The following is an 18,487-nucleotide window of genomic DNA, read 5'->3' on the forward strand; positions in this document are numbered from 1 at the left end:
GAATTTAACATTGGAAAAAATAATTAATAAAAAGTAAATAAATGTAAATGTACAATTTGCCAAAATTTTCAATGCTACTTACAAAGTAGAAATTACCCACATATAAAACAGGCACATTCTAAGGCAATGATAAGTCAAGGAAACAATGAGACATTTTGGGTGTTGACCCACATTAGTGCACCATGGCCCTGTCACAGTGTCTCCAGCCCTCCTGATTGTGAGCACTGAACTGGTTGCACTCAACTTGTTTTGACAGCTGATAAAGGACAATTAAAGCCTGCAGGTTGTGTTTTCACAAGCCTTGTCCATGGCGTTATCAAGAAGTTATTTTTTCAGAAACAGGTTTCACTTTGCATTAATAATGGTAAATCTGACAGACCGCCAAATGCTGTAAGGCTGAAGGACTTCAAAGGAGAATAAAACGCCTTATTGGCATGCAAGCTTTCATGTAATGATTCCTCAAGTGTGCGCTGTGATCAATATTTAACAGCTCTAATAACGTCAAAGTGCCTCAATATAAGAGTGGGAGAGTATGGTTTAAAATCATTCAAAAAATGCAGAGGAACCCAAAGACATTCAAAGAGACTAAGCCACTTTTTAGATGGGAAACTATTTGGCAAAATCAGCACAAGCTAAAAAAAAGATAACAAACAGGCTAGCAAATCAGGAAAAAAAAAACAGAAGTGAGAGAAGCACTCTTTCACCAAGAGTGAAGAGAGGAAGGAAAAAAAAAACATGGGTTTGTTGAAAGAAGATCTTTTCCAAGCAGTGTGTGCCATGATCAAAAGAATGCTAAATCTGGATGCTCAAATATCAGGCCGTTATGTTCCTTCGACGCTACCCGGCTTCAAACTGTCAAACACAGATTAAAGACAACACTTGCTCTGTTGGGTACAAAATCAATATGGCATAAACAGACAAAAATGAAGTTAACAAATAGACAATAACAATATAAGGTCTTGTGATTATATTCCAAATCAAAAAAAGGCAAATGGAGCAGACAGAATCAAAAATATGGCTGTTTGGCCTGCAGATGAACAGAACGGACCCACAGGGGGAGAAACTGGAAAGCCTCCACGCGTTCTCAAGTGAGCCAGTCAGCTAACACCTTGGCAGACGGACAAGAGCAAAACTAATTGCAAAACAGACCTTAGACAGAGGCACAATCAATTACGCCGTCTGTGACGTCTGGCTGATTGTGCTCGTATGTGTTTCTGAATGAAGGAAGTGTGAAGTCTGCAAAGTATAATAATTCATGGTTGAAAGGGAGTAGCTCACTGCTATCTCTAATGGGATGTGCGTCTATCTGAATGCATCACTGACTGGATTGATGCGAAGGAGCCATTCGTTGGTGAAATCACTTGAACAGGGACACAAAACAGTTTGTGTTTGATTCATGGCTGTTTCTGCAGTCATTCTGGAAGCACAACTCGAAAAGGCTTGTATGTGGAGCTAATATCCACAGTATTGCGGTGGAAAAGCACTGGCATTTGTGACTCTAGGTCAGATGAATGAGCTCGAATCAGTCAGGCAGGCACTGAACCAAATAGCGTAAGGGCTTGACAATCCCCCTCCCCTCATCTTTCTTCCTCCTTTCCTCTGACCTGGTTCCAAAGCCATAGTCAACATGAGGGAACTGGGGTTTCTGAAACAGGAAGGTGGAAAGAAAAAGGCTGACTTGACTATGACACCCCTAGCATTGCAAATATTAAAATATGAAAATATTGCAATATTAAAGTTTATTTAAAAAGTTTAATGTTAGGTGGGATTAATCGCGATTAATCTCAGAAAAAAACATGCGATTAATTAGTTACTTTTTTTTAATCGATTGACAGCACTACTAATAATATTATGCATTTGGCATAATCATAATGCCAGTTCGACAGAAAAGCACGGAATTTGAGTTGGGATGCAAATAAAGATGATAAATTTATTGATATGTAAAAAGGTACAATCATGCATAGCCTCAATACCATGGTTAAATATAACGATGGTTTAAAACCTTATTTGATATTTGTTATTAAAAAATATTTAGAAACAGCCTAGTTTCATAATAAAAATGAATTACTAATGTTATTGGTAGCTGAAAATCATCAAATTAGCAAAAAAAAATTTGATAGAGCATGAGGCAGGGGATTTGTAGAGATTAGTTATTAACGGTCATTCCAATTAAGCACAAATCTGGAGCTTTCTGCAGATGCCGTGTGGGTCAGTAAATAATTAAAGTTAGAAACAGGGATATAGACGGCTAACTAATTAATCATTAAGTGAGAATCAAAAAAAAATAAAAAAAATAAAAAAAATAAAATAATTATAACCCCTAGCATGTCCACTGTCCCGCTGCTGGATGGTCTTCAGAGTGTGGCCCCTACCCCCTCCGAGTGCATCTGTTGAGGCTCAACGCCATAAACCCAGTAACATAGTGATGATCTTAACAGACCTTTTCTGGGCCATCTGCCACAGAAGGAACAAAAGTCTGCCACTGTCCCCTGGTCACCCAAAACAAAAAACATTTGCTAGGAACAGCCTCTGAAAGTACAGTAGCACTTTTTAGCTACACTTCCACTATACACTCAAAAACATTAACATATTGTCAATGCAAAGATGTGATAGGTCTATAAAAGTTCAGCCTGTCTAAACAAGTCCGATTTTAAAGTAAGGATGCATTAAATTGTTTAAAAGTGACAGTAAAGACATTTGTAATGTTTCTATTTTATAAAAGATTTCTATTTCAAATAAATGTTCTGTTTTGAAATACATGTATCATGGTTTCCACAAAAATATTAAGCAGCACAACTGTTTTCAACATTAATAATAATAAGAAATGTTTCTTGAGCATCAAATCAGCATATTAGAATGATTTCTGAAGCATCATGTGACAATGAAGACTGGAGTAATAGCTGCTGAAAATTCAGCTTTGCCATCACAGAAATAAATTACATTTGAAAATATATTAAATAAGAAAATGGTTGAAATTGTAATAATATTAGTGTTTTACTACACTTTTAATCAAATAAATGCAGCCCTGCATAAGAGACTTCTTTAAAAATGTAAACTAAACTTTTCAATAGCAGTGTAAATTGAAAAAAAAAAAAGGTGTAGAAACACCCATTTTTATGCAGAAATTGTTAGTAAATTAAAAATTGAAAGAAGATAAAAGTAGTTTGTAGTTAACTAAAAAAAGTAGTTAACTGAAATAGCATTTTCTTGTAAAATATACTCCAATAATCTTTTTTGTTTTATTTACTACATCGATAAATGTGAATATAAAGTATAAAAATACGCAAAAAAAAAAAAAGGTATTTTAAGCAACATTGTTATATACAAAATTAATAATAATACAAACTATAATAACACTGGCAAAAAATTTGCTTTATTTTTTCGATACGGACATCACTGAAAAGAACTTGCATTTCAGAAAGTGAATCAGATGTTGATTCATTAATTGCTCTGATGGATTCAGCAACATTTAATTCAAACTGGTGACTCATCTTTTAAAATTGCTTATAAGAATAGGCACATAAGATTTGTTCAGAAATCAGACTACACTGGGCACGTTGTATAGTTCTGATTTAATTTCGATTTGCTGTAACATTATGTTTTTATTAAAAAAAAAACAGTGGAGAATAGATTTAAAACGTCCTTCCTCAGTTTTACTAACTACACACCAATATCCATGAAGCATTAAAACGCTTATTTATTGATATTTGTATGTACAGTTTATCAAAACTAATCTGTTTATGATAGTTGTTTGTATTATGCCTCCTACAATAAGAAAGACGCCTCAGAGTTTGTTGTCCTAGGGTCATATTTTAAAAATACAGAAGCTTAAACACATTAAACAGCGATGAGCTATTTTTGGGACTAAACGCATTCAGGAATTAATCTCTCTGAATATACGCAACACCCCAAAGCAATACTGGCTGCTCTGCCTGCACTTTATTCCCAAAAGTCTGACCAAAATCTCTGACTACAATCTATTCACATGCTAACAAAAAACTCATTAATGTACAACGTAGCCATTTAACACATGTAGGCAACCTGAGTATTGACATCACCAATAAGGAGGGGTCGATCTACATCCAGCTCATCACCCCTGAGGTCCTGGGGTGGATCAAGAGGCATCTTAAAAGCTTTCAACGGGATAATGCCATACAAAATGGGAGGTGTGTAAGTGGATACAATGAGTCCATCATCCCCTCCAGCATACTCAAGAAGGGCAAAAACAGGGTCAGTGGCCATATGCAAATCAAGACTCTGTTAAGGGGGGAGGAGTGGCACCAGCTGTCCGACAGACAGACCTTCCCCACCTCCTTCATCATATATAACACTGCGAGAACCAGGAATATGGCAGCCTGACATCTAGATCTTTGAACTCAGAAATGTGCTTCACAAGCCAAACACATCTGTTTTGTGTCTTAAAATGTGACGGTAGGGATTCCTTGCAAGGTACATAAGCACAAACTATACTTCAGAAAATAACAAGAAAAGATATGCTGGATTGGTTGATTAAAAATCAAATTCCAACTGTGCAAAAGCAATAAAAAACAACAACAAATAATACTACTTTAACTTCTTGAATGCTATGCCTTGTACTACATGAAGATGTGCAGTGATCACACACTGGAATGGGCCTCTGGTTTGTCAGATCTGAAATCTAAGGGGAAAAACTGAAGGCCTCAAACAAAATGGTTATTTTGGTGGTTGGAACAGCATGTCAGCCTCAGCCAAGAAAGCACATCTGGGATTTTATTAAATGGGCTAAACCTGGTTCCTTAGTGTAAAGTTGTAAGGAAGCTGTCAAAAGTGTAATGACTAAAAAATTTGCAATTAAAATATGTTGTGTTCACTGAACCACTGTGTCTACACAGACTGAGAGGCCTATGAAGCCTATGCAAATTGAGCCCAGACAACCGGATTTCCGTGAATCGGTTCTTTCGAATAGCTCGTTTCAATTAACTGGTTCACAAAGCGATTCAGCAGTTCATTGTCATGTTGCATGGCATATTATGAATAATTATTATTTCATATTATAAATAAATGATCATTCTGTGTTATAAATAAGGAAGTTATTGTAAATGCGTGTGTCCATATTCCGTTCGTTTTAGACATGATTCAGCTAACATAAAAATAAGTTTAAAATTAAATATACCGCGAGTTTGCTTTAAACACTGCGAAAATTTATTTACATATCTCTAATGAAAGATTTCGCTTGTTTTAATAGAATTCAATGTATTTCAATCTCCGAAAGAGGGGATTCTTGCGAGTTTGGGCATTTTTCAGTCATTACGAAATGAACAAGTCCGCAAGAAATGGTGTTCGGTTCAATGACTTGGCCTGTTGTCCGACTCGCAGTGACACGGAGTTGAGAACCGCTGGAACCGATTCGTGAGCGAATCGTTCAAACCAGTTTTGCGTACAGGTTCGCAACCGATTCACTGAAAAGATCCTACTTAAAATAACGATTCATTCACAAATCCAACAAAGCTATCGAACGTGCCAATGAAGACCATTGAAGAACAAATTCCATTCGCTCGCGACTATGATGCCCAAAAATGCTGTCTAGGTAGACGGCGAACGAGCTTTTAGACACAACCAACCAGATTAATGGCAGAAGGACAGCGCTTCTCAGTTCCAAGATGTGGACTTCAGTCTTTATTCTCACACGAGTACAGCATAATTACCTTTCACATATATAAACTTACAGCATTTAAGTGTAAATAAGACGGGAGGCCGCAGCAGTTCACGACACACTCCTCAACAACAGCAACCAAACTCTAAACAAAGACGTGTAAAACAACCATAAAACATCGACATAGCGATTTTATCAGTGTAGAAACTAACGTTACATACCTGTGATATAACGCTAATATAATGTGCAATCCATGGAGTTCAATGTTTCAGTGTAAAAAATCAAAATAAACACAGCTACTTACTCTAGGTGAACAGGAGCCGAATGCCACAGCGCACGTTCCCAATCCGTCCCGTCTTCCTCTTTTATCTTAAAAATAAACACTATTTGCGCATTTTAAAAACTATACACGTCGGCGTGCATCATCTCTATCGACACAGATTCTGTCCCGGTCGGTGCGTTCATGCCGCAGCGCCTGAAATCCCACAGAAAGGGAAATAGCAGCGTGTTGTTGTGTGTTGGGATGAATCAAAGAGGTGGGAAAAATCTGTCACAGCCAGAATCTGGGTGTGAAGGAACAAAGAGCCACACAGCCGCCTAGTGGACAGAGAGCGGAATTACACCTGCTGAGTCAAACGTAAGAAGACATCAAGGCGGCTGGGAAATGTTGAGAAAATTAATATAATTATGTATTTCTAAAGAAGAAAAATGTATGAATAAAATAAGACTGAATACGTTTACATAACTTTACGTAAGTTATGTGACTGAATAAGTTTACGTAATTCATTTAAAGGGATAATTTACTCACCCTCATGTTGTTCCAAACCTGTATAAAGTTTCTACTTCTGTTGAGCACAGTCTTCAAAATATCTCCTTTTGTGTTCAGCAGAAGAAAGAAACTCATACAGGGTTGGAACAACATGAGGGTGAGTAAATGATGACAGAATTTCCATTTTTGGTCCCTTTAAATCTACAAATTAATTACCTGTACATATTATGAAAGTATATTATTTACAAAAAATTGTGTATGTATTGCCCAAATATCTGTTTGAAAATGAATATGAATATTTTGTTAAATGTCAATTTAGTCTTCTAAATATTTTTACGTTTCTATTGTATTTAGGTGTTCAAATGCATATAATTTCCAAACAATAAGTATACTTAATTTTATAAATGTTGTACTTAACCTGTATTTACAAATAAGTGATTATCTGCATTATAATTCTTAAAAAACATTGCAGACAACAAAGGACATAGAGCATTTAATTGTAGATTTCCCCCTAACACAATTCTTAGTATAATTTACATTTAGTATAATTGCTTAATTTATATGCATCAAGAATAATATATAATAATAACTCTTAAGAAATTGTTCACAACTTTGATCAGCCATTTGATCATGGCATTAGCAGACAAGATATGAGAATTATAGTTTGTCATTCTGTATAGTGACATCCACAAATACCGAATGAGATGGATTTAAATCTATATGACATTCACGTGAGATATACAAGACACATGAAAGCTCATATCTGCATCAATTATTGCTTATAATCAGATGCCTAATGTATGCCGTATTCATTTTCACTAGTTTATAATGTTTTTGAAAGTAGTCCAGTCTTCAGTGTCACATGATCCTTCAGAAATCATACTAATATGCTGATTTGGTACTCAAGAAACATTTATTATTACTATCAATGCTGGAAAAATGAATAGAAAGTCTAAAAGAGCAGCAATTATTTGAAATCTATCAAATGACAAAAGCAAAATTCCCTGCAAAGCATGGAGAGAATGAGGCAAATCATACTTGACAGTTTTCTTTTATTTAGACAACCCAAATAAAAGGCACATAAAACATTGCGCAATGGGTTTACATAATTATTCGACATACATTTAAAAAAACAAACAAAAAAAAACGTAGGAATGTTTTCACCTTTCTGCTAACCAAAAAAAGCCTAGTCTTCATATATGTACAAAATTACCAATGTTAATGTTCTAATACAAAAAGTCTTATAAAAGGTTATTTTACTTGTGTTTTTCCTTGCATGTGTCTATCATAACTACCACGTTCTCTGAGCTAAATGTTTTTACAAAGATATACATTCATTGGCCTTCACATGGATTTGCCAATTTAATCATAAGGACATGAAAGGACTGGACTCTCCAATCCAAAACCGAACGCAAAGTCTTTTTTTGTTTTTCCCCCATTAATGTTCTTTAAAAGATACTGATGCATAAGGAGTAACTTCATGAGCAATACTTTATAGGATATAAAAAAAATAACAAATTCATAATTCCTCAAACATGGCAACTTGATATTTCATATGCAAAATAGATTCTAAATCTCCACACACATTTGGTAAACAGTTAAACTGCAGTTGGCCGCCCAGGCGGTTTCCATCGCTGAACACTGCTCGTCTTATCAAAGAGAAGACTGATGTGTTTCACGGTGGCATTTTCAGACATGCAGTTCAGGCACGGAAGTGACGCCATTGTGGAAGGACAAACATTTAAAATCACAAGCACAATTAAAACCCCTTTCGTTTGTTTTTTTGTTGTTTTTGTAGTGTTTTCTGTCACATTCCTCGAATTCCAGTTCTCGGTCGAAATAATCCACCTCTACCTCCACCTCTAAACAAAACAAAAACGTAAAAAAGGCCAGAGCAATTTTAACTTTCACATCCCTACATGTAAGTCCATGTGATACAAACTTAAGACCACAAATGCTTGGCTACCAGGTCAACGCTGGGGGTGCGAGTTAACACAAACTAAACCTTTTTCCGGCGATTTACGCCCAGGCGGTGGTAGCTATGACATCATCATTTAAAGTACAATCACATTCAGCTGGTTTTACTCTTTGTTCGAGACTCATTCACATCACATAAGCACACGCAACCCTAATTTAGAGGGCCACGTGTGACTACATACCTTGCATCGGTTTCCCCATATCATAACATAAAATGGACACGACAGCTGTCCGGCTCGGTCAAAAGGAGGACTGAGAAAGGTGTATTGCTTTTATATATCCAACACAGAGAGGAAAATCAAAGAGAAAAACTAGTTTGGGGATATCTGCAAAAGCCGATTCTGTTATTTTTAAACAGGGTTACTCTGAACAAGATGACAAACCCTGAAAATTTGAAGGCAGTTTTGGTTTTTACTGTGACTGGAGTAAACGAACAAGCAATAGAGGTTAACTTTCTGCTCCTGCGACGGACGATCACGTCAACGGCTGAAGAGTATATGGCACCTCGACCTCTGAGGTGCGTCTCAGTTTTCGCCAATAAAGGGAACTATGTTTAGTGTGTTAATTGCGTAGAAAATTAGGTATGGAAGAAAGCGTTAGGCGCGATTCTGTCTGTTACAGGAGCAGAGTAAGTTGGGACACCCTCAGCAAATTTCCTGAGCAAAAGGTCCTAAGGAAAAACAGCCCTCGTCCTTCAGAAAGGAAGAGCAGACACGTCACGGTTACAAAACTAAATGCTCTTAAGAATAAAAATGGACCTTTCAGTGATGAAGTCGGCCACTTGGTGACCAGGCATCTATACGAACACTCAAAATATTTGATCTAAAATAATACTGCCGTCAGAATAATCACCAAAGAGATATGTTCCAGTGCAAGATTGTAACTGTAAATGTTCAACCCCACTAAGCAGAAGAATATCCCAGCTATTGAAACAGAACGTAATTATTCTACAATCAGGAATGACCAACTCCAAAGATTAGCTATAAAGAATAATAATTATAATAATAATAATAAAAACACAGCTACAGATTAAAAGGCTTACAATGAAATGAGGCCTTTTAAAAGCGTATTCTACATTTTCCTCATTTGTAGAGTCTCAAAGAAAAAAAAAGAAAAAAAAAAGAAAAAAGCTCTCATCTTCCACTAATGGAAGCCACTGTCCCTTTTGTTGTACGTGACTCATTAAAATGCATAAAACTATGAAATACTGATAAGCAAGCTAATGTAACAAAAATAAAATCCTCACAGTAATATTTGCCGAAGTCCTTAAACCATTAACACTAACAATGAAGCGGCGTCGCGCTCCGCTTCTAACAGCCGACTGGCAAGGATTTTCTGGCACTAGAAAAGTGAAATCACCAAACATACAGCATGTCAGTCTTCCACTCCATGCAATAACTATTTTTTCTGTCCGTCTCTAAACTCTAGACAATCTGCTTATCTCTCAGCCGAACGAAGGAGACGCAAAGTGCCAGCTAACATCCGCATGATTCCTTGCAGCTGCGGACTGTCATTTTCCTACACTCGCCATTCCTCCAGGCTCTTTTTTTCCCCTCACAGCTGGAGAGGAAGACTAAAACGGGAGACATGAGGTTTACTAGGAGAAGGCGGGTGGGACTTTGGGTTCTACCAGGGCGGGGTGGATGGCAGGACCTGCGAGAGGAAAGACATGCTTTCAATCGGCCTCATGGCAATGTTGAGGGGACCGGTGATGTTCATTGACATGGGCGAGGTGATGGCGACGGGATGGGCGATGTTCATGGGCGCCGTGGCTGGGATGTTGACTGAGGCGATGTTGACGGGAGCAGTGATGGTGACCGGGTGCTGAAGGCTGACGGGGGAGGTGATGTTGACCGTGTTGGTGGTGATGTTCATCTGAGCGGCGATGGTGACGGGGTGGCTGATGGCGCCGCGGTTCATGGCCATAGTGTTGGACGCGGTCGAAGAAGTGACTAATGTGGCTGAGGCAGAGTTGCACACATGGTTAGAGTCTGACCGGAAAAAGTGAAAAAGGAAAGAGTGAATAAAACATTGGGGTGATTTCTATGGTTACACTGTGGTCAAGACAGAAAAATCAGGGTTCATTCATAAAGATGGTCTATGGTCAGTGTGAGAGTTTCGGGCTAGTAGCTGTATTGCCACTGAATATTTTACATTTATCGATCTTATACATCTATTTTTACATTTAGTTTACTGCGATGTATTACACATTGCTGTTGCAAATTTGTCACCAACATCATTTTTTCTAGCTGGCTAGAATTTTGTCAAAAATGACTTGTGATAGTCTTGAAAGTGTCAGTGAATTTTTTTTTAGCAAAAGCTTAACAACATTACCTTGTAAATCTTTGTAAATAATTCTTTTTTTTTGTAAAATTATTATTTTTTTTTTATAAATACTTCTAGTAAATATAATACATTGATAAAGGCAAATGTTTCTAAAGAAAAATGTTTACATTTTCTTTGTAAATAAAATTGTGGACTTTTTGGCAAAAATCAAAAATTTTCTGAAAAATATAAATATTTCTAGTAATTAAAAAAATACACTGTTAAAGAAAAATGTTTCTAAAAGATAAATGTTTAATTTTTTTTATTTGTAATGTAACAAGTAACATTTTATGAAAAATATAAGTATTTCTAGTAAATTAATTGTAGTAGTATTAAAATACATAATGTGGTAGGACTACTGAAAAGTAAACATCAGAACTGAAGAAAAATCCTTACAGTTGAGGCTGAATATCTCTTATTTTTACCTAACCTCTACATATTTGAATATCTAACATTCACACTAGACAGCTGACATTTGTGGACCTTAAAAGGCCAGGTTGGGGAAAATACTCTTTAGCACCGAATATTATGAAAAGTGAACAAAAAGGCCGATTCCATTTTGTTTTTGCAACATCAAATCACACAGGTGGCAAACAATGAGGAGGCACTAATGTATTTGGCAGGATCAAGAGAAACCAGTGGCACCTTTCTCAGTGTGAAAGTCATCCCAGAAGACATCTGAAAATTGTTGGAGAATTGGCATACCTTTGTTACAGGGGGAGGTGAAGCCGGCCTGGCCGTGGGTCTTGAGGTGGCTGGTGATGTAGGCGGCACTCAGCATCTTCCCGCAAATGTTGCAGGTGACCTTGCCTTCATGCCGTATCATGTGTGAACGCAGGCGGTCTTTGGTGGCGAAGGCGGATGTGCAGGCCTGCAGTGACAGAAAGACAAATCAGTGTGTGGACGGAGTGCGATTGACCAATGAAGCACATAGGAATTAACGTTGAGAATGCAGGAAAGCGAGAGGCAAGTGCAGTCTTACCGTTACTTGGCATTTAAAGGGTCGTTCTGTGGAGTGTACATGCTTGACATGACAGCTAAGATGATCCGGCCTATTGGAGAGGAAATCGCATACAATAAAAAAAATGACATCACTGTACATTGATAAGAATAAAACTTGAACTGATCTTAGCTGCATGATGACACTATTATTAGGGCTGCATGATAATGGTTAAACTGATAATCACAAGTAATCATGATTGTCATTTTAGACATTTCTTTTTACATTTCATTAGTATTATTGCAATTTCACATAAGCACAAATCAAGGTAACATCAACTCAAATAGCATATTTTACCTCATCTAGTTTCCTGATGAATTAAATTTCTCAAATAAATTAACAGTCTTTACATTACGAAAACTGGTACAACAAGAAGCTTTCAGGCTGTATCGTACTTTCATTTGAGCAAAATATTGTGGAGGAAATCGCTGAAACTGCTGTGTTTTCAGATGTACTTTTTCCTCAAAGCAGAGATGGTTGCCAGGTTGGGAAGATTAATCGAATGGGCAGATTGGGGGATTGGAAATTTTGTCATCTGGCAACAGCAAGCATAAAAGCTTAGCTTGTGGAGGCTTGTGAAATTAAATTGAAACGTTTTCAGGATAAATAACCAATGGACAAATATTGCATGTTAAGACACTACTGTCTTATGTAGAGATGCTTAACAGCAGAACTTGGAATTGTAATGAAGAATTTTAAAGAAGTTTGCATCATTGATTCTGCTATTTTCCTGTTATTACTGTAAAGCTGCTTTGAAACGATATGTATTGTATAAAGCACGATATAAACAAAGGTGATTTGACATGCAAGACATTCAAGACATAATGGTTTGTTCCTAAAATCAACCATGAGACATGTTTCTCTAAAGTCAGTCGTGACTTGCTGAAACTACCTAGAGAAGCCTTTCCCACAAACGGAGCAGATATACGGCTTGTGCACGCCACCGTCATGCGAACGCACGTGGTAGGTCATGCGGTCCTTCCTCTTGAAGCGCTGGTGACAGATGGGACACTCGAAGGGCTTCTCGTCCGAGTGCGAGAGCTTGTGGCGGTTGAGGTGGTAGACGTCACGGAAGGCCTTGCCGCACATCTCGCACCCATGGTTCTTCTTCACCGGTTTGGGGGGTTTCTTGGGCACGGCCGGCTGCTGCTGAGGCAGGACCGACATCACACCTGCGGCCGTGGATGCGGAGGTGGTGGCTGTGGTGAGGATGCCCGCCACTGTAGAGACATAGGAGGGGTTGCCATTGTTGTCGCGTGGCACAGTGGAAATGAGAGGCACCATGGTGGGCGCTGTGGTTGTCTTCTTGGGCCGTGACACCATCTTAATGCCCGTGTGACAGGACTCATGTCGGCGGAGGTGGTAACTGTCCCGAAAGGCCTTGTTGCAGTAGCCGCATATGAAGGGCGTCTTTGACTTGGGCTCCTTCTTTATTACCACCTGACAGCCGCCACCACCTCCTCCCCCTCTGCCCGTCCCACTGCCCATGTTATCTTTGAGGAGGTCAGCCACACTGACTGGGGGTTTCTGGTCGAGTAGGATAGGAAGAACAGGCTTTTGATCCTGCGGCTCAGAGTTGAGCAGCGGCAGCAGGCTGTTCTGATGCTGGTGGTGGAGGGCTTCATTGGCATGCTGGGATAGAAAGAGAAGACTTCTTAGCATGTTGAACATTTCTTTGAAGCTTTTAGACATAAAACAAATGGTTGTGAAGTTTTTTTTAATGTTTTTGAAGGCTGAATTTATTTGATCCAGCATACAGTAAAACAGTAATATTGTAAAATATTTTTACAATGTTTTCTGCTTTAATATATTTTAAAATGTAATTTATTCCTGTAATGCAAAGCTGAATTTTCAGCAGCCATGACTCCAGTCTTCAGTGTCACATGATCCTTCAGAAATAATTTTAATATGCTGATACTTTTTTCCAGGATTAATTGATGAATAGAAAGTTGAAAACAGCATTTATTTGGAAATAGAAATCCTGTGTAACAGTAGAAATGTCTTCCCTGTCAATTTTGATAAATTTAATGCATCCTTGCTGAATAAATGTATTAATTTATTTTTTAAAGGAAATACTCATAGCCCGAGCTGTGTGAAAAGCCTGGCTGTGATATTATGGGCCAGTGTTGCTATTGGCCAGTATGAGGTAGACACGACATCAGCTGAGAGACGGTGTTAAATGTTTAGCAAAAATAGAAACGGACTCATTTCCAGGGCATCTGTGCAACTTGGAAAACAAGAGAAGCCCTGACTGGGACTAAGCAGGGGTACAGTCAGCTGTTCAGCAAAGTGCAGGATGACCAATGAGATATTAGAGAGAGTGAGAAAGCTAGACAGATAGTGAGGGAGAGAGAGAATGAGAAGGAATGTGGATTATGTAGATGTAAGAGAACATGCCAAAAACGGTCCATAAAAAGCAACACACTTTAAGAGGAGAAAAAGCAGATGCATAAAAAAGAGACGTAATTCTTGGCAACCCTAATCCCAGTGTGACTAACAGGAATCCTTAGATCACGTCAGGGCAAGATGCATGTGTGCATCATATCAGAGACTTCAGCGCTTTTGCAAAATAAATTGACAGCTTCCTGCAGCCTGCAAACATAAATCTACTGCATGTAAAATGATCTGAGCCTATAATGAAAGCAGTTCCTCATGTGACTGGCCTCACAGGCTCAGGACGTTCTGCTAAACTTACATCATGTCATACGCAAAACACACATGATGAGACTACATGATCAAAGGAGCAAGTCTGAAGGCAGAATGTTCACATGGCATTTTACTATACAATGAAAGTGAAGTTAAGACGTGTTGTCAAGCACCAAAAATGACAAAGCGCTGAAAAATATCCAATGCATTCCATAAATTCTTGCAGTTCTTAAATCTCATTTGCATATTCAAACATGGCAAAACAAGATGTCAATCTTTATGTTATTGGCACTAAACATGATTGGTTCATGTTTGAAAATGTGGAAGATGAAGAAATTACATTTGAGAGCTACTGTGTAGGGGAAAACCATCCGTTCATGACAAAAACCTACTTTACATCCTTAAAAAAAAAAAAACATGGAATATAGTGCAATCCAACTAATACAGTATTATTACAGTAGGGCTGTACAAATAATCGAATCGATTCATTGCCGATTTTGAACGCGATATTGCGTAGCTTGTCAGTGATCTACGGCTCTGTGTAGTAAATGCCGCTCCATCTGAACGCACGTGCTGGAGATTTACTACTAATCACAAAACCGGCTTTACGGACGAGATGCGCATGAAAATCGCATTCGATTATTTGCACAGCCCTATATTACAGTAATTCAGTTTTGGAGTATGACAGCATTTCTTTCCATTCGATTTCATTGTGAACAGGCAGTGTGAAAATTCTTCTAAATTTGTTTAGTGCTCCACAAAAGAAAGACAAAATCTCATATTGGTTTAAAATGACACAAGAGTCAGAAAATGATGAGAATAATAATTTTTTGCAGGGTAAACTATTAAATACCACAATGGATAGGAGAGGAAAAACTCATGTTTTTTTTTTTTTAGTGTTGGCCATTTGGTTAAATAAATTTGAAAACTACACAAAACCACAACATAACATCATTATAAATTAAAGAACAAACAGCGAATTGGATTACAGACAATTTCTTTCTTTTTTTTCCTAAAATTTCTGAAAATGTGAACCGAAAAATCCAGCATAAGTGAAATAAACAAGGTAACAAAAAACAATCACAATACAGCAAGTCGTGCAATTTAAATTTAAACAGTAACGAGAGACCTGCAGGCTGGACCTGCCTCCGACGATGGCCTGGGAAACGCTATGCCACGTTAAAGCTTACAGGCTTAACATTATCCTAAAAGTATGTAAGAACAGAGATGTTCAGGTTGCGTTTTCACCTAAAAGCCCCGTAAGGAGGTCTTTGTGAGCTTGATTAGGTGACCTCGCTCTATAAAATGTGCAATTAGATGGGACGTGGCTGCTTTTGGGGCTAAGTGATTTGAACACTGTTAACCCAGCACTATTTGCTGGTATGAGTAGTACTGTTAGCAGTCGTTCTGTGAGTATATTTGTATTTGGACATATTCAAGTTTGCCAAGCATCAAGTGTTCAAACAGTGACAGCGGGCTGCTCTTCACGCTGCTTGGATGATTTCGATACAAATCTGCATTGAAGGCTGACGTCACTCCAACAGAGATAATATAAAGGTTGAGCAGTGCACATACAAATGCAAGAACACTGTTAGGCACTTCAAAATGCAGACCTTAATCTGACAAGTGTGACTAAATGCAAAATGAAATCTGAAGCAAACTTACTGCATTTAAAATATGCTGCTATTATTTGTGAGCCTATATTTGAATGATGGTATTGGTACATAGGTTAATCTGCATTGTTTGCATATATTATATATATATAAACTGACACACTCTGATCTGCTGCATAAGCCTCAAAACTTTAACCGTGATCGGTGAAGATGGCAGATGCACGGTTAAATCAGTTTAAGCCTATTACAGCCATTCCTGTTGGTAAAATAGAAAAAAAAAATTGCTTAATGCCAAAATTAAACATCTGTGGTATCAAAACCAACATATCTGCTTATGTAACCTGTCAAAAAAATGAAGGAAAGAAAAAGAGCGAGAAGAATTCCTTTCCTCTAAAGACAGAAGCCAGTGAATCAGATTCTTGTTTGCTGCAGACGGATTAGGAGATGCCTGTTGGGAGCCGGACAATGCCTTGCTCATGAATAACCTCTGACACCTGCAGAACAATGAGGAGTGACGCGCTAGACCGTCGTCTCATTAGATGCTTTAACACATGGGTGGAATCAAGCAGAACAAATTAAGCACTTTTTACACCAGTTTTAATAGGTCTGTAAACTAATTAACTGATCTTGTGCTTTTAAAACTGATCAAAGTTTATTAAGGTGTAAAGAATTCATAAATACAACGATATTAGGGAGTTATTATAAGGCATTTTGGAAGAACTTGAGGAATATTTTAAGAAACATTGTGTTTATCTCTCAAATGGTTAGTGAATTCTGATCCGTTACTGACAATATCCGGATCAGCATATGTGGTAAAGCTTACAGAAAATCAAATATGGATTATAATTGGTGAATGCAAGACGTTGGAGGATGTAAGCAGCGTACAGAAACTTCTGAGGACTTCTACTTCTGTAGACAAACATGCATAATGTGGTCAAGGAAGTTTCAGATAGTGTCTAACAATGAATCTATGCTAACTAAAAATGCTAAATCTTACGTTGGAGCTGATTTCAAAATTGTTTCAGTACATGTCAAATTAAAATAATTGTTAAGAGGATGTTGATGATGATGAAGCACACCGAAGATGATATAAGCCTTTCTAATGTTAACTCACAACAACATTTTTGGACATTGTCTTCTTCTATTTCCAAGTAAATGCATTTTGGGAAACTTTTCTGGAACAAGGCCTAGAGCTGTAGAGCGCTTTAAATGTTTTCTCTCCCAAGGGAAAAGTTAATAGAAAAGGCTTTGAGTCACTACTTTCTTATACTCCTAATAATTGGACTAAGCTGAACTTAATATACATACATACATACATATTTAACCAATATTTATACTTTTCTTCTTATTCTTTAGCTTTCCTGTAGCTAAAACAGTAGAGTATAGTGCTAGCAACACAATGGTCATGGATTCAATTCCCATGGAAAGCAAGAACTGAAAAAATGTGCAAAGTAGCTTTGGATAAAAGCATCTGCCAAATGCAGAAATGTTACCATTGGTTCCACTGATAAATTGCATCATTCAGTGGATCTCTAAAGAATAGCACCTAGTAATTCCAATGCATTCAACAGGAAACAACAGTTTTCACAGGTAAAGTAGCCTAACTTATTTAATATATTGATTCTAAGTGAGAAATAAGACTGCAAAACAACTTTGCATAAACAATAACTTGTAGTCTGATCATTTGTGTCAAAAACCAGAAATACATAAATGTATAAAGATTGATTCCACATATCAGTTATTAAACACATAAACAAAAACAATCATTATCAATATCATATCAATATGTAAAAAATAAGTGGATGATCTCTACGCAATCACATTGATTCCTTCAGCAAACGACTTACAAAATGAGGAAGATCACAGGAATTCGCCATAAGAGTGAACAATATTTGTTACTTTTATGTTAAGTTAAAAGTATAAGGTCATATCAGATAAATGGTAAAAAGAGTTGCATGCTGTCAATAGCAGCCATAACTTAAGCATTCCTATATTAGCGTAAACATGCAGATTCCTCATGCATCAGAGAAAAAGCTTTTGCACCTCACTTACATACCAATGCAATGCATGCTTTAACAATATCAATCATTACATTCATAAGCTTATGGATGTCAGCAGCATGAGCATGGGCTGGCTATACAGAGCAGTTCAATTTCAAAATGAACACCTTTTTAAGGCTGGAGAGAGAAAATAAGTCAACATTTAAGAAGTGTTTTCAAACTTAATCAACAACGACTGTTCATAACGACTGTGAGATTTTAGGGCACCATAATAGTGAATTTTGGGGTATCATAGTAGTGTTCGAAATTCCGAAAAGAACCTATACAGTATTTTTGTCATCATATGCACATTCTATTCGATTATGATGTCTAGGTAGGCAGCTGAGAAGATCTTGAAACACAGCCATTCTCCCTATGTTCCCTCCAATAAAAGTAGCCAAGGGAAGCTGCGTTAACAGTGAATAAAAATAAATACAAGGAATTAAGGAGAACCATAGAAATCATTTTGGGGGGGGGGGGGGATGG

The 18,487-nt window shown here is 37.5% G+C and overlaps 2 protein-coding genes across 3 annotated transcripts in view; both read right to left on the reverse strand.

Annotated features, from left to right (window-relative positions):
- cuedc1b (CUE domain containing 1b) overlaps nt 1-6,193 on the reverse strand; it is a 29,080-nt gene extending 22,887 nt beyond the window's left edge. For both annotated transcript variants that reach the window (XM_016478943.1, XM_016478948.1), the window contains exon 1: nt 5,937-6,193. The gene's annotated coding sequence lies outside the window, so the exon portion shown is untranslated. The remainder of the gene's footprint in view (nt 1-5,936) is intronic.
- Nucleotides 6,194-7,498: 1,305 nt separating this feature from the next.
- The window catches only part of LOC107682824 (vascular endothelial zinc finger 1-like), an 11,982-nt gene continuing 993 nt past the window's right edge, over nt 7,499-18,487 (reverse strand). Inside the window, exons 2-5 of the mRNA XM_016478957.1 lie at nt 12,596-13,335; nt 11,686-11,755; nt 11,409-11,574; nt 7,499-10,369 (exon numbers count right to left, since the gene is read on the reverse strand). Coding sequence (XP_016334443.1) covers nt 10,005-10,369; nt 11,409-11,574; nt 11,686-11,755; nt 12,596-13,335 — 1,341 coding nt within the window. The 3' untranslated portion in view covers nt 7,499-10,004. The remainder of the gene's footprint in view (nt 10,370-11,408; nt 11,575-11,685; nt 11,756-12,595; nt 13,336-18,487) is intronic.

This window comes from Sinocyclocheilus anshuiensis, unplaced genomic scaffold, assembly GCF_001515605.1.
Source record: "Sinocyclocheilus anshuiensis isolate Anshui unplaced genomic scaffold, SAMN03320099.WGS_v1.1 scaffold1170, whole genome shotgun sequence".
Taxonomy (NCBI): domain Eukaryota; kingdom Metazoa; phylum Chordata; class Actinopteri; order Cypriniformes; family Cyprinidae; genus Sinocyclocheilus; species Sinocyclocheilus anshuiensis.